This window comes from Pelodiscus sinensis, chromosome 6 (genome assembly GCF_049634645.1).
Source record: "Pelodiscus sinensis isolate JC-2024 chromosome 6, ASM4963464v1, whole genome shotgun sequence".
NCBI lineage: Eukaryota > Metazoa > Chordata > Testudines > Trionychidae > Pelodiscus > Pelodiscus sinensis.
Window position 1 is genome coordinate 62,784,169 of NC_134716.1, and position 16,395 is coordinate 62,800,563.

Genomic DNA, 16,395 nt, shown 5'->3' on the forward strand with positions numbered 1-16,395 from the left:
AGCTCTAAGACTTGTGCTACCAACAAATGGACAATTTTCTGCTGAAAATCAGGTTCTAGAATTGATAGTCCCAGACAAGTTGACTGCCACTCTCTGATGGAAGGTATATATTCTGGTCTCTGGGGACATGTCTACACAGCAGTACTAAATTCGAAATAAGCTACTCAACTTGAACTACTCTAATGGTGTAGCTTAAGTTGAAATAGCTTATTTCAACTCCTGGTGCTGTCTACACAGCAGCTATTTTGAGATAGAGCACTCTTCCCCCCATTTCCCTTACTCATACAATGAGGGTTACAGAAGCTGGAGTAAATAGTCCTCCAGCTAAACATTACTTTGACATTATGTTGAAATAACTGCTTGTGTGTAGACAAGGACTATATTATTTTGGAATAATGTAAGTTATTCCAAAATAATGCTGCTGTGTAGACATTGCCTGGGTGAACAGTTTTATCTTCTCTGAGTAACCAGGGCTTGGGCTGCTGCAGCTCAATCAGGAAGAACCTTGGGCCAATTAAGAGCTTGCTAGAAGCAGCAGACTAATCAGAACACCTGCAGTCTATTAAGGACCTTCTGTGGCTAATTTAAAAGACTTCCCTTCAGGGAAGGCCAGCAGACTGTGAACTGGGAGTGAAAAGGGGAGAGCAGGAAGAGCAAAAGGAGGTGGACAAGTACCAGGAGAAAGGTCCTGGGCAGAGTTGGCTGGGGAAGTGGCCCAGGGAGAAGCTTCAGCTCTGATAATGGAGGAATTATTACCTGCTGCTGCTGCCACCATTAAGGTCCCTGGGCCAGAACTCAGAACAGAAGCCAGGCGTGGATTCTTCTCAACCCTCTCTGCACCACTATGGCGGCCACCCCTGAAGGGGGAAGTTTGGAACTAAAGAGAGGTTCATCCCAAACCTGTTTAACTGGCCTGTGATGAGTATGGATCAGTAGGCTGTGATCCTTGCTTCTCGTAAAGAGTGAGAGGCTAAGGTGGAGGGTCACAGCAAGCCTCTGAGGCAAACACTATGTGCCTAGAAGTGCAGAAGCCCTGAGGCAAGTCTGGCTCTGCCATTGATCCAACAATTCAACATCAAGTTTTGTGCCAGAATCAGACACTCCAGAACTGAATAAGCCTGACAAACCCAAATCAATGTCCTCAGTAGCAAGAAAGGGTAAGAAATGCAAGTAGCAGAACTGTCTGCAGGTTATTCACCAGGAACATCCTAAAATATTTCAAGATATTTTGTAGACCAGCGGTTCTCAAACTTTTTGGGCTCTGGAGCCCTTTACATGTGTAAAAATTTATGTGGAGCCCCAGCGGTCCATTGATTGTATGTGTTGTACCTATTGATGTTTCCAGTTTGTCAACCTCGCGGAGCCCCTGGAGATGTCTCGCAGAGTCTGGGGCTCCACGGAGCACAGTTTGAGAAACATTGTTGTAGACCATTCACTTTTTTCTAGTAATTTTTTCATAAGCCTGCTACAGCTTGCACTTTTTAGCATGATTCTCATGTTTATAGGTATTCATTGCAGAAATCACAGTTTACCCAATTAACATAATTTACATTCAAAAACTGAAAAGTATTTTGAAAGGAAAAAAATAGGGAATAGGAGTGTGTTCTCTGCACTCCCTCAAACACTGTACTTCTGTTTTACTAAGGTACAAAAAAGATAATATGCAAAGGGTGAAGGTGGCAGTAGAACAGATTTGAGAAATTCTCAAAGGGTATGTCTACACTACCCCGCTAGTTCGAACTAGCGGGGTAATGTAGGCATACCGCACTTGCAAATGAAGCCCGGGATTTGAATTTCCCGGGCTTCATTTGCATAAGCGGGGAGCCGCCATTTTTAAATCCCCGCTGGTTCGAACCCCGTGTAGCGTGGCTACACGGGGCTCGAACTAGGTAGTTCGGACTAGGATTCCTATTCCGAACTACCGGTACACCTCGTTCCACGAGGTTCCACGAGGTGTACCAGTAGCTCGGAATAGGAATCCTAGTCTGAACTACCTAGTTCGAGCCCCGTGTAGCCGCGCTACACGGGGTTCGAACCAGCGGGGATTTAAAAATGGCGGCTCCCCGCTTATGCAAATGAAACCCGGGAAATTCAAATCCCGGGCTTCATTGGCAAGTGCGGTATGCCTACATTACCCTCCTAGTTCAAACTAGGAGGTTAGTGTAGACATACCCAAAAGTATTATATTTCTCCCGCCTTCATTTTAGCAACCATTACTTACCTATTTATCATTTCTACAGAGCAGTAGCCAAAGGCCCCAGTCAGAACTGCAGACTCATTAAGTGCTGCATGCAGCCCAGAAAAATGTAGGGAGTGCAAACGAGCCATTTACACTTCTCATTTCTGGGGCTGGTTCCACAGTGTCCTAGTCCTCAGCACAAAAGCAGCCTCTCTAATCTGCAACAGCAGCATATAGCCAAAGAATACCAGAGTAACACTTCTGTTTAAACTAAGGATGTAATAGCGTAGATGATTAACCAATAAGCAAAAGCTTATTTCAAAAGATCCCCCCACCAATAAATTTTTTTAGAGAGTAGGCCAGCAGCATGGCTCAGTTCTGGCTGGTGCTGGGTCCACAGAGCTACCTCTGCTGCGGCTCTGCACGAAAAGTAATTGAGGAGCTGGGGCAGCTCCTGGGACCTGGTGCAAGCCAGGACTGACCTGGGCTGCTTGTCAGCCTGTTCCAAAACTACTTTCAGTGCAGAGCTGCAACAGAAGTAGTTGCCAACCCAGCACAAGCTGGGACTGAGTGCTATCCTTGATCGATTAATCCCTAGTTTAAACGCCTTGCATTAGATAAAAGAGTAAAAGAAGATGCCCCAAGCACACAATTGCTACTTTGCTTATTGCAGGAATGCCACCTGTGCTGGATTTTGGGTGGTATAAGAGCCATTCTGACAGCTCTGCATCACAAAAGGATTTCCAGTGCTGAGGTAATCCAAGGATTTAAGCCTGCCTTAAATGGAGTGACTGTTGCAAGACTCAAGTATAGATAATACGTTCTTAAATTCTCTGAAGGTTGCAATCAGAAGGTAATTCCTACAACAGCATTGTAACAAGCGTAAGTTATGAAAGCACGAGGAAGTCAATGTAAGGCCTAAACTCAACACTACAAATTAACAAGAAAATAAAATGACACAATTGCAGCCACTTACCCTGAACTTTGTAAAGTCGCACTGTGTGTGTCAAATGATGGAAAAAACAAGTAATTTCAGAGAAAATCCTTCCATGAGTGACTCTAATGGTTGGTGGATCTGTGAAAACATAAGGCTGCAAAAAGGCACAAAGTTAAAACAATGTTATGAAAAATGTTTGTTTTCCTTATAGCAGCATGAAACCCCCCACAGCATATAAATTATTAAACCATTTTAAATCCTAATGTAAAATTTCTCCAAAATAATTTTCATCTAGCCTAGATGACTGTAGGTTTGGTAACTGAAATATAAGACTAGGATCTGGGAAATCACAACTTCTGATCCCCACTTTGACTTTCTTTGGGGCCTTGGGCAACTCTCTTATCCTTAACTTGTCTTAGAACACGGACAATCTTCACCTTTATTTTACACAACACAAGTATGTTCTGAGAATTATTAAATTAGTATTTGTGGAGCACTTTGAAGATGAGAGCAATTTATGTGTTAAGCAACATATTGCTGCGTTTACATATCAGCTTCAAAATTTTCTCTCTCACAATGTTATAGTTGTCGGCTGTTTGACCCAGCTGCTACAGAGTGGTATACTCCACAGTTAAGGTTTCAAAAGATATTCTGTTAAAAGTATGATGATGGTGCTTCCCTAAAAGATTTAAATATACCTGGAAATTAATAGGTCATTTGTAGGAGCTAAAGTAAAATGTTTCTAAAAAGTTGGACAAAGTGTTCCTGATTTAGGATATCCAAAATAATAAATACCATTGGTTTGCCCTACCTTGAACTCAATGCACAGTTAACATATGGAAAAACACAAAAGGAACAGCAATATGTTGAGTATCACAGCAAAGTCCTAGCTAAACCATTAGCTACACTCTTGATAAAGCTTTAGTGCTAGCTCAGTCTGGCCCCACCCATCCCATCTGAGTATTACAGGGGATCAGGCAGAGACAGAAAAAGCTGGGTCCAAGACCTGAAGCTGTCTCAAGCGTACTGATGCTCTCACAGTGCCAACTCCTAGCCATGGCTTGCTAATCCTCAGTGAATTTGGTAGGTAGGCTGAGGGTCATTATTGAAGCTTAGAGGCACATTTCTATATTATTGTGCATGGTGTGGAAGAAAAGAGTAGAAGTGGGCCTCTTACTTACACTTTTAATTTTGCTACTTGCTCCCCCATTATTTGTCCATTCATTATTTTTCCTCTCTTAAATGCTTCCAAAGTCTCTAGAAATAGTCACTGAGTTCCAGCCTCTGATGTTGGCTTCTTGCATTTTACCAGGCAAACCCAAGGTGGTTTACTACATGGATAATTGCTCATAACAGTTTTTCATCTAACACCACTCCTTCTGACTGGCCAGTTCATACTCTGAGTTGTTTGAAGGGGTTAGCAGAGGGAAACTCTTGTATATGTAAATCTCCAAACTCACTGATCTCCAGCCATGACTTCAACCAATGAATCATCTGTACTTTGTTAACTTGTGCTCAAGGAATTTTTCTAAGAAAAAAATACCTTTTTTGAGATGTATGTTTGCCAGCCAACTCTTTGGTTGCCAGCTCTTGCAACCAAATATTATGGTCTGTTTCAAATTCAAGTAATAATCCTTTGGCTCATTAGATTGATAGCTAGGACAGGAAGCATCACAGGAACTGAGCAGTTCATCAGTTTTGTAAGGACATGAAAATTGCTTATCACAATGGGCTTTCTTATCAGTGCACAAATTTGATGAAAAGTAGCTGCAAACATACTGGTCTACCTTTAACCAGTTAACTATAGAGACATTGTAAAACATATCTGGATGCTGTTACTCTAAAGTCGATTCAAGCAGGCGAAGAGAATAGTTAAGCAGTTTGGCAAGTAAAGGAGTCCTTGGGGGTTGTTTGCACTTCACTAAAAGCTTTTTCCTTTTGGACTTGCAAGTAGTTCTACTAAATGTCCTTCTGGGACATCAGAAGTCAAGAACCACTTGCTCAGACAGAACATGCTAACGGATCTCTATGTTATAAAGCCACCTTTTGGGAGAAGATTCCCATATTGAGATAAAGCAGGTAACATGGTTCTGAGTGATGATCTGAAGCCAGATTCAACAACATGACTCATATTAGGTTTAGCCATTTGCAACAGAGTAAAAAAACCCACAGTTCCAACGCAATAAGAGTTACTTTCTTCAAACCATTCTCTCTTCCAAAATTTGGCAGTACATTTACAACAGAGTTTAGTATCAAGCCATATAACAACCACAAAAAGAGTACTTTATTACGGTGATCTTTTTTGTACCATAATGAGAAGCAGAGATTCTTACTTGGGTGATATATGATTAAAATCAATTGCTCTTGTCCAGTACTACAGGAAAATCTGATCAGTCAGTTTCTTATTAAAAGATCATTTGTGAAAATCTGTTTCAGCTTAGCCCTATCTGACACTGTTCTTTTTCCCTGACATACACATGGTGACAAGGCTCATCTTGTACAACACACAATACTCCCACACCTATAATGTTTCTCAAATGAGGGAGTACATTTTGTGTCTCCCTCCATATTCACATAAAACATGGTTGGTATGGCTGTTCATTTTAAACAGGACTTTTAGGGGTATATCCAGTTTTTCACAGTCCTTAGAACTTACGAAAATCTCATCTCTAGAACACTGACAAAATACTATTGAGACCAAAATCTTTTGATAGAACACAGATGCCTTCAGCTAAACAGACCAAAGCAGGCTTTCGAACTTGGGACAAAGATTCTTTCATTGTCTCACTTGAAAAGGCTGCCCAAACCTGCAGCCAGGCCAGGTCTCCACTCTCAGACTAGCTTCTTTAAGCATCCAGGGTGAATGTCGCTTTTTTCCATAGTTCTATCTGAGATTTGGTTCATGTTTCATAATGTACAGTGTGGCAATCATGAACTGGTCAATTCTTTGCTCAATACATTACCAACACCACAGCTTAATTTCTGGGTAGGCAGTATCATAATTGTGTTTAGTTTTCCCTCCAGTTATGGCTCTGACCCCACCTTCTACCCAAGCTCCCATTGGGAGCTCAGAGAACATACATCCTTGGGGAGAATATATTTTTTCCTCACTGCATTGAAAGTTGGGATAGTGAATTGAGGTTTTTGCCACACTTTCTTCAGCAGCTGGTTCACAGTGGAATGTAATGGTGTGGCATTTCTACTTGACAGGGGTTTCTGGCCCAAGTAACTAAATTTTGTAGATCCTGTAAAGTCCTGGACTAACTCTCTTTCAAAATCAGGAATACTTGGTGTGCTTAAAATGTCTGGTATCAGTAGAACTCCAGTTAAAGAATGAAATTAAACACAAATTGTTCTTGACAAATACACATTGGGTATTACTTTTGATTCTATTATACTCTAGGTGCTAACTAATTTATTGTTCAATAATTTGTTCCAGTGTCTTTGAAGGTATCAAAGATACACTTACTGGTCTAAAATCCTCTACTATGGTTTGCCCTTCCCTAGTCCTCTTAAAATCCCACTCTTTCTCTAGGAATTCTGAAAAATAAATTGTTAACTGCTCTGAGACTGCTTCAGCTTGTTCCATAAGTCCCCTAGGATAAATTTAATCAGATTCTGCCAACGTGAATACAGCTAATTCTTCTAAACATTCTTTCCCTTTTGGGGGTTTAATTCCTACCCTCTGTTATTAATGTTTATTGTGGTAATATTGGGTCATAATTGATCTTTCTATAGAAGACTGAAGCAAAATAGTTATTAAACAGCTCAGCCTCCTTTTGTCATAGGTTACAAGCTCTCTCTCTGTATGCAGAGGGCCTATTTTTCCTTCTGATTCTCCCTAATATATATATTTTTAAAACCATCTTTTTATTACTCCTTTGTGCCTTAGCCTTTCTAATTTTATCCCTATATGTTTGTGCTATTTGATTGATTAGTTGCTTAGAGCTCAATGATGGCCTTACCAGTCTGCCTTTCAGTTCCTCTCTCCTTTCTTCTGTAGTGGAAGTTGAGGGGGAAGTGGGATGTAACCAATGTGAGCCCCGCACATCTCCAAAGCCATCTACAGCATGGCTGGCTAGCACAAGGACAATAAACATGTTATATGCCCTTACTTCCTTGTGTGAACACTCAGAGGGTATGTCTACACTACAGAGATTTGTCAGAAAATCTGCCATTTTTCTGACAAATCTGGTGGTATGTCCACAGTGCAATTGTGTTCTTCTGCAAGAAAATCAAAAGAATGGAGGGTTTTTTCTGGCATTAGTAATCCTCATTCTACGAGGAAGAAGCCTTTTTGCGAAAGCTCTTTCACAAAAAGGTGTATGGGGATGGGCAAGAGGGAGTTCTTTCGTAAGAAAAGGAAAAACGAGGGAAAGCACAGGTGCGCCCTGGTGGCTGTTCCATCCATTGCAATGACAGCTTACATGCGGGAGCGTGTCCATTCAGTCTGGACGCTCTCTTACGAAAAAACAAACCGCTTTTTCCAATGCACGTCTAAAAGAGTATCCACGCTGCAAAAGAAGGTTTTTTTGGAAGATCTCTTCCGAAAAAAGCTTCTTCCGAAAGAAGCCTGTAGTCTAGACATAGGCACACAAAGCTTCAATCTGACCCATTAAAATTCCTCCAAGGGAAAACAGAGTTTGGAAAAATAAAGAGAAACAGTAAGCTGCATACTATCATTTACCTTTGTAAAACTGTTTTCTACACCATTTCTCAGTTTATATTTTTCCATAAAAGTATTTACATTCTGAGAAATATTTCACAAATGCTATATATATATATATATAAAAATGTAGAGATATTTCTGAAATCCATGTTTATGAATTTCCAATGAAGTAGAACACACAAGAATTATCAGAAAAGACTGGGTTTTTTTAAATCACTAAATTAATAGCCATTTGCTCTTCCTTTTTGTTCATCATCATCATCATCATCGCAATAACGCTGAACATGTCAATCAAAGTCGGACCTTTTTATGTTAGATATTATATAAACACATCATAAAAAGCAGCCCATCCCACAAACAGCTTACAACCTTAAAAAAGTTTAGCATATTCACAATATTATTCCATGTATAAATTTAGGATATCCAATCTCAGACTAAAGGGAAAAATGAGATCTAGGGAAGAAAGGAAAAGCAGGGGAAAATGAATGAATATCTGTAGTACACTTAACACAATACATGAAAATGAGATCGACTGCTTGTGGGCACTGAAGATCACTTGGCACTTTCTGTCAGAGTTGTCAGTGTTTTGTTAAAATTCCAATGTGCACAATTTGAAGGCTATGCTTCACCACAGAAGTAGCTATATTTCAGTGTCAAGTATCAGGCGATAGACGTAAAATGTTAGTCTGAATCTGCAAAAGTGGCAAGGAGTCCTGTGGCAGCTTATAGACCGGTCCGCCAGGGTTATAATACCGGTCCACCAGGGTTATATTTCAGTGGTGGGCCAATTAGTACTTCTATACACAATTTGCCAAATGTTTTGGGATCTTTCACGATGAAAGCCTTTAATAATAAGTATAATACTAGTACTATTACCTTGGCCTCTCCATCTGGTAAGAAGAGATAAGCCCCGCTCTTATCTCTGTTACTTGTGGTTCCATACCATGCAAACTCCACCTTTACTTGATAATTTTTGCCATCTTCTTTCATGTTAATTTTCTAAAGATAAACAATCATAAATGTGAGGGTGACAAATTTAACTTTTATGCTCTTAAGAAGAAATACAGTACTTCAAACTGTGAGCCAACATACCTTTAGAAGCCCTGAGATCCCAGAAAACCATAGTTTCACATAAGAGTTTTCTAAAATAATATCATCCGCAGAATTTTGCATCTCCTTGATCTTGAACACTTTATCTGGGTTCACCTGAACATTATTCTCTCCACTAGTATATATTTTATAATCAGCCAAGACCATTTCTGAATTCAAACCCTCCATAAGCTGGTAAACTCCCAAACCCAAAGGTGGTAGGTGCACCATGAAAGTGATCTGTAGGAAGAAGAAGAAAATAACATATTAAAAATGCACTGTTATAATTAAAATAAAGTTTTGAACTAGGGATTTAAGAGAGTTTAATGGGTTAACGCAGGGATGAGTAAATACTGGTCCGCCAAGGTTAGCCTCTGGTGGGTTCCTGCAGTGCCGTCTTTACCTGCACTTTTGCAGGTTTGGGGGATCGCAGCTCTCAGACCACAGATCACCATTCCCAGACAACTGGAACTGCAATCGCCCATAGCTGCAGACACACAGATAAAGATAGTGGCAACATCCCACCAGAAATTAACCTGGGTGAACCACTGCCATTTTATTGCCCTCCCCTGGATTAATCATTAAGATGATGCTTATTGGTTCCTGTTACCAGACCTGCTGCTAGGGATCCCGGACCTGCAGCCAGAGCCTGGAAGGGCCAGAAGCCCAAAAGAGCTAGTGGCGGCGAGTCCACGAGGGCTGGCAGATAAGAGCCCTCTAACACCTTTTCCTCTCTACACCTATGTCCTCGGGTGACACATTTAACTGTGTAACTGAATTTCCATCAGTTATAGTTACTATTTTCACATTTTTTTACATCCCTATTTTGAACATACTGCACCAAATTCATGCCTGTTGTAATTCTAGTCACATCAAGTTATGCTAGCACTAATTTTGCCCAATTTCTAAGAACACAAATAGATTAGATTATTAAGGATACTTCAAATTACTAAATCAAATGTTCTAATATTTCATTGTAAATAAAATGTTTTTTTCTATTCATCTGAATTGCAGTCTTAGTGTGTGCTCCCTCCCCCAATCCCAGGAGTGAGGCATCCATCATTGTGATTGATGGTGTGTTGCGTTGGAATGGTACTCCCACGCAAACATTGCTGTGTACTGTCCACCATGCTAGGGATGATTTTATCTTGTTCGGTATGGATAGAAATTTGTGTAGTGGGTATGTTTGTGGTCAATAGATTGTGCGTAACCAGGCCTAGAGTGGTCTCATGTGTAGGCGATCATAGGGTACGACGAACGTTGCAGCTGCCATGTGCCCCAGTATTTGTAGGCATAGCCTTTGCTGTTATGATCAGAGGGTTCTGTGCAGATGCTATCAGGTCCTTTATGGTCATTCATCTGTGGTGAGGCAAGTAAGCTCTGGCTGTTGTGCAGTCCAGATATGTACCTATGAATTTCAGTAATTGAGTTGGGGACAAAATGCACTTATGGTGTTTATTTGTAGACCGAGATTTTCAAAGAGTGTTTTTGCTATTATGACCGCTTGCTGCGCTTCTTGCGGTGTACAATTCGCTAGGAGACAATTGTCAAGATACGGGAATATTGAGATCCTGTTCTTGTGTAAGTGTGCGGTGACCACTGCCAGTACCTTTGGAAGCACCCTGTACTGGAAGTGTCTGTTCTTTATTGTAAACCTCAGGAACCTTGTGTGTGCTGGATGTATGGAAATAGGCATCCTCTAGGTTGAGGGCAGACAGCCATGCTCCTTTCTCTAAGGCAGGTATTATGGCCGTGAGTGTGACCATTTTGAAACATTGGTATTTGACAAAGTGGGTGAGTTTGCACAGATCTAGTATTGGTCTCCAATCACCAGACTTTTTGGTGGTGAGAAAATTGTGAGAATAGAATCCTCTGCCCTGGTGTTGTTCCGGTACCTCCTCTATAGCTTTGAGACTAAGTACTCTGCCTCTTGAAGAACCAGTATCTCATGAGAAGGGTCCCTGAAGAGGGATGGGGACAGAGGGTGCGGTGGGGGGTTGGTTATGAACAGGATGCAGTATCCTGTTTTCACTATTTCCAGCACCCACTTGTTGGTGATAATGGCCGACCATACTGTATAAAAGTCCACTAGTTGTTGCCAAATACTGCAGATGAGGTGGATTGCTGCCTGAGAGATTTCGGGGCTATCAGACCCTCGACAACACTTCAAAACTGTTGTCTGGATGTTGATGGTTGTTGGGCAGAGGCTTGGTTGTTGCACTGTTTGTGCCTGTTTTGTCTCTGACATTGTCTGTTATCGTATTCTCATTGGTGTTGATTGAATGGTGCATGTCTCAATCTTTGTTGGAATGACCTGTTTTGCCTTCTTACAACAGGTACCTGAATACCTAAGGTTCTGAGGGTAGCCCTCGAGTCCTTCAGAGTGTACAGAAATGTATTTGTGGACTCTGCAAAGAGATTTGTACTGTCAAATGGAAAGTCTTGTACGGTGGACTAAACTTCTCTGGGAAAACCCGGCAACTGGAGCCAGGAGGCTCGTCTCATTGCTACAGCTGCTGCAAGTGATCTGGCTGCTGTGTCCCCAGAGTCGAGCGCAGCCTGCAGGGTGGTATGGGATATTAGTGTGCTCTCTTTAATGTTTGTTTTAAATTGAGACAAAGGTTGTCATGTGGTCAAAGATCTGGTGTGTGTACTTTGCTAATGCTGTGTAGTTAGCAATTCTCATTTGGAGGCTTGCCGATGAATAATCCTTTTCCCCCATTGCATCTAGTCTCTTCCAATCTTTATCATATGAAGTTGTCCACACTGACTGTTGTTTTCCCCTCTGGTTTGCGGTTTCCACTACAAGAGAATCTGGTACCGGGTGCAAGAAAAGAAATTCTGCCCCCTTGGGAGACCCATATTATTTCCTATCTAGGTGCTTAGAAATGGGGTTAGTTGATGCTGGTTTGAGCCATATATTTTTGGCAGGGTCCATGATTGCTTCATTCATAGGAATGGCCAGCTTTGGATGACAGGAGGTTTGTAGGATGTTTGTAAGCTTGTGTTGTGTCTGTGGAGCATCTGAAAGATCTCCAGGGTGTCAGTAACTCTCTTAGAGAGGTCTTGGAACAACTAAAAAAATTATCACCCATATTTGGTAGCTGGGTTATGATGGTGTCCTCTTGAGATGTGGAGGAATTCTGTGTGGGTGGGGAAGGAGAGGACCGCTTTTCTTCATCCATATAGTCCAGCTCCTGTTCCCCTAAATCAGAAGTATTGTGCTCTATGGTATGGCTATTAGGTGCCTGTAATCTTGGTGTTTGGCCCCTGTGCTGTAGTTGGGTGGGCTGTTGTTGCCTGTAGGCTACCCATGGGTCCCCAACACGGCCAGGAAGGTAGGAACTAGGTAGGGAACCACTGTGGTATCTGCTATTGCTGGGTATGTTTCTGTGCTTCTTGAACGGTGGGTCACTTTAAATGCAACAGTTTGAGAGATGTCTCCTCCTTATTAGTGAGTGAGGAGGCAATAGAACTGGCCAGTGAAATTGACAGGTTGCACCGTGAAGCATTTGGTGTACTGTCGGTGCCGAGGAGAGGCGATCCTGGTGCTGAGTTAATTGAAAGCTCCGCTGCAGTGCTGAACTGCGGCAACAGCTGTACAGTGGGTAGTGGTGGGAGGCAGGCAGCTTGTGGTACAGAGAGTGGTGTTATTGGGAATGCCAGCTGAGTACTGAGCGAGAGCAGTGCCGAGTACACTTGCAGTGCCAGCAGAGCCACCTTCATTGCTTTGCTTGTGCTCAGAGCCTTGCGTGAGTGGTGTGTGCTTGGCATAGAAGCTGGTGCCGCAGTTGTTTGGCTCAGTGCTGCTGCTGAGGGTTTCCACTTTGCCTCAGGCAGTTTCTGTGAGGAGCACTGAGAGTGCTTAGGGTTCCGGCTTTTCTCTTTGCCGGTTCCTGTGGTTTGTTGTTTGTCATACCCCGTCTGCGCAGTTGCTGGGTGCGGCTTTCTTGTAGGGAGCACCTTTCCTCAATGGGGAGTCAATCCCTGACGAAGAATAGGACCATTTCTTGTTCTTATTTTCACGGTCCTTGGGACTCGACCCAGTATGCGCCATCCCCTCTGACTCCGTCCCAGGTGATATTTGTCTGGGAGGAGTGGAGTGCTCTAGGTCAGACGTTGACCGAGTTTTTTCCTCCATCTGGAGCAGTTTAATATGTAGTTCCCTCAATCTCCTGGATCAGGCTTTGAGCTTTTGGCAATATGGGCAACAGTCAGGAAGGTGGTGTTCACCCAAACAGCGAACACACTCTGTGTGCCCACCAGAAATTGAAAAGGATAACCTGCAGCTCGTACACTTTTTAAACCCAGACGAGCCGGGCTATGCAGACTAGCACATGGCTTTTCGCGCTCATCCAGCACCGTGTCTGTCCTTTCTTCTTAAAAACAAAAAAACAAAAAACTAGAAGGTCTAAGGAGTCAGGTTATAGCAATTAGGAAGTATTCCTGAGGTAATTTTGAATAAGTAGAGAGGAAGGATGCGGTTGAAGGGAGACTTCTGATCAGCCAGGGCAGCTGACAGTGGTAAAGAAGGATCCAAGGAGGGGAGCCAGCCATGCGCAGTAGCTTCTCCGGAACACATACAGACTCCCTGTGTGCACAGCTGGCCAGGGGCACTACTGTCATAAATCTCCGACCTCGAGCTCAGTTGCACAAAGCATCTAGAGGTGGAGCACCCCATGGGGACACTCCTCAAAGAAGAAACAAAAATTTTGTGGACCACTCAACTGATTAGGCATAGCACTCACTTCCAGCTTGTGCTGGGTCAGCAACTACCCCTGTTGGTGCTCTGTACTGAAAATCATTTAGGAGTTAGGCAGGCAGCCTCGCTAAGTCTCGACTCATGCCAGGTCCCGGGAGCTACCCCCAGCTCTTAAATTACTTTTCATGCAGAGCTGCAGTGGGGGAAGCTCCCAGGATTGGTGTGGTCCGGGACTAAGTTGGGCTGCCTGTCCACCCAGCTCCTCCACTACTTTTTACGCAGAGCCGCAGCATAAGTATCTCCCAGGAGCCCGTGCGAGCGGGGACTGAGTCATGCTGCTGGCCAGCCCTCTAAAAATGTACTGGGGGGGGGGGGGGGAAGGAGGAAATACATGTAGACGACAGCACTAACCGATAAACTTTTGCTCATCGGTTAATCATTTAATTATCTACCCAATTACATCCCAACAAGAAACAATATGCTGGAAACTTTCCTTTCTCTCTTCTACAAAAGCTTCCTCAGAATTCCACATTAGAGATTTATTATCAGTAATTAGCCCCTTGGAAGAGGGATGAAAAAAATGTACACTATAGGAAAGTGGTTCTGAAATAGGAATGCAACCTGGCTTCCACATAAAAGAGTAATGTTAAGTAAATATATGAACATATCTCTATGTAACAAATCTCTGTCAAATCTCAGTGAGAAGTTCATAGTAAAATAGAACTAGTGGCATATTAAGATTGAGAAAAATCTCTTATGAGGAGGTACAATTTGAAACCACGTGTTTGCTCCAAGATCAGCTTGTACAGGGAAATGGAGAGTACATGAGAGTCCAGACCTAGGGATCCAAGACTTTGGCTCAAATCTTTGGATCTGATCCACTTAGCTCAAATGTCACATCAAATCCTCCTCTGACAATGGTTTTATAGCCTAACACCCCCTCCTTTAAGTCAATAGAGAGTTGGGAACTATGCTTTTTTTTCTACTTCATGATAGCGGATAGTGGATCTGAGGTCAAGATAAGCTAGAAAAGCCACAATGGAACTCATCAAATTTCCAGTGTTTCTTTTTATCACTAGATACCACTTCTTCTATATTTATGGCATTCTTTAAGCTTCCTCACAGTTAGGAATATTGTGATAACATACATTTATAAAGACAACTGAAATTATTTAAAATCAGCATTTTTACAAAACAATCCTAATTATGAAGTACAATATTTATTAATTAAAATCAATAAGTCTACAAGAACACAACAATCCAAACCAATGTGGTAAAGTCCTATATTATACACATTTTAGCCTTCCAGTTTATGCTTACAAGAATGTTAGGATTTTCTTAAGATTCTGCTATAGTTGATTATTACATATACCCTGCCAGTATGAGACCTTCTAAGAATATAATGATTACTATGAACATTTCTTTCAATAACCAAGTATTAGTCTACCAGTACAATAATATACAATTATTATAATTATAGATTATTTCTATTCATATATTTCTTAGTCTGCCCTGCTAGGTATTAATTTGCTGTGTTGTCTTCGAAACCTCTGTATTAGACTATTAAACATGAAAAACTAAAAAATCATTACTTGAAACACTTCAAAACTGGTCTCAGATTTCTACTTGATTTTGATGCCCTGGTTACAAGCACATATATCTCCTTAGAAATGCAGCAAAATAGCTAACACATTACTGGGATGTTTAATTTCCATTTAAATTCATGGGGCTAAAGAGGCAAAAAAAATCTAATGTACACCGCAGCTGTTATTCAAATAATTTTTAACAACTTTAAAACAAATATTTCAACATACCAGTTTTCTGACTCAAACACAGATAAACAGAAATGTAAGCAGGATATAAGACATCTATATATTTGTAGAAAAGCTACAGGGGACAACTATATTTAAACACATACTTCAAGTTATAACCCAAGGCAACTGTAAATGATACCAAATAATAAATACCTCAAAATGAAACACTTAATCCAGTATTAAACTTTGGTAATATGAAAAATAACAAAGATTAAAAAGTTGATGATATATCCTAAGACCAAAATAATTTAATTATTCCTTCTCACACTCAAAGAGTATAAAACTGATACATGATTTATACATTTGAAGTGTGCTTTTCTTTGTTTTCTCCTCTAATGCGAAGCTACAGTATATATTTAAATGCAAATCAGTATAACTTCCACTTTTTATTTCCAGTAACATACCTGATATGCTTCATTTGATACTGTAGTTGCTGTATCCCATACTCCACTAATCTGGACCATAACAGGTTTTCCCAAAGGAGATAATACTTTAGCTTTGGGTGAATTCACATAGATTGACACCACTGAGAACCGCTCCTGTTCTGTAGGATTATAAATCAGAAGGTGCCTGCAAAAATATGTTTGCCATATTATTTTTATTTCAAGTTATTGTATTATTTCACACTAATTATATCAGTAGAATAATTAAAAACTATTATCTTTCTCTGTATAAAAAAGTTTTTCCTGCGGGGAGAGAGAATGATGTCATCACACTCACTGGCCGTGAAAGTGGCCGGAGGAAGGAACAAGTGTCGTCAGCATGGGGTGCAGCCCACTAGGGTAATATGAAATTAAAATACATGGAAATTAAACAGAAGAAAACAATGGACACCTTAATGCTATTCTTTCTCAAAAGCTTAAGATGGAAAGGCATCTTATGGTGCTTATAAAAATTCTATATATATTTTGCAAACAACATGACTAGGAATTTTCTTTCACTGTTACACATGTAGTCTAACATTAAGGACAAATCTTTGCAATGAAATGCTTTTTAGAAAATTGA

The 16,395-nt window shown here is 41.2% G+C and overlaps 1 protein-coding gene across 1 annotated transcript in view; it reads right to left on the reverse strand.

The window, feature by feature from the left end:
* MAN2A1 (mannosidase alpha class 2A member 1) overlaps positions 1-16,395 on the reverse strand; it is a 207,732-nt gene that overhangs the window by 42,484 nt on the left and 148,853 nt on the right. The window contains exons 13-16 of the mRNA XM_075932033.1: positions 15,795-15,960; positions 8,878-9,114; positions 8,662-8,784; positions 3,156-3,270 (exon numbers count right to left, since the gene is read on the reverse strand). Of these exons, the coding sequence (XP_075788148.1) occupies positions 3,156-3,270; positions 8,662-8,784; positions 8,878-9,114; positions 15,795-15,960 (641 nt within the window). The remainder of the gene's footprint in view (positions 1-3,155; positions 3,271-8,661; positions 8,785-8,877; positions 9,115-15,794; positions 15,961-16,395) is intronic.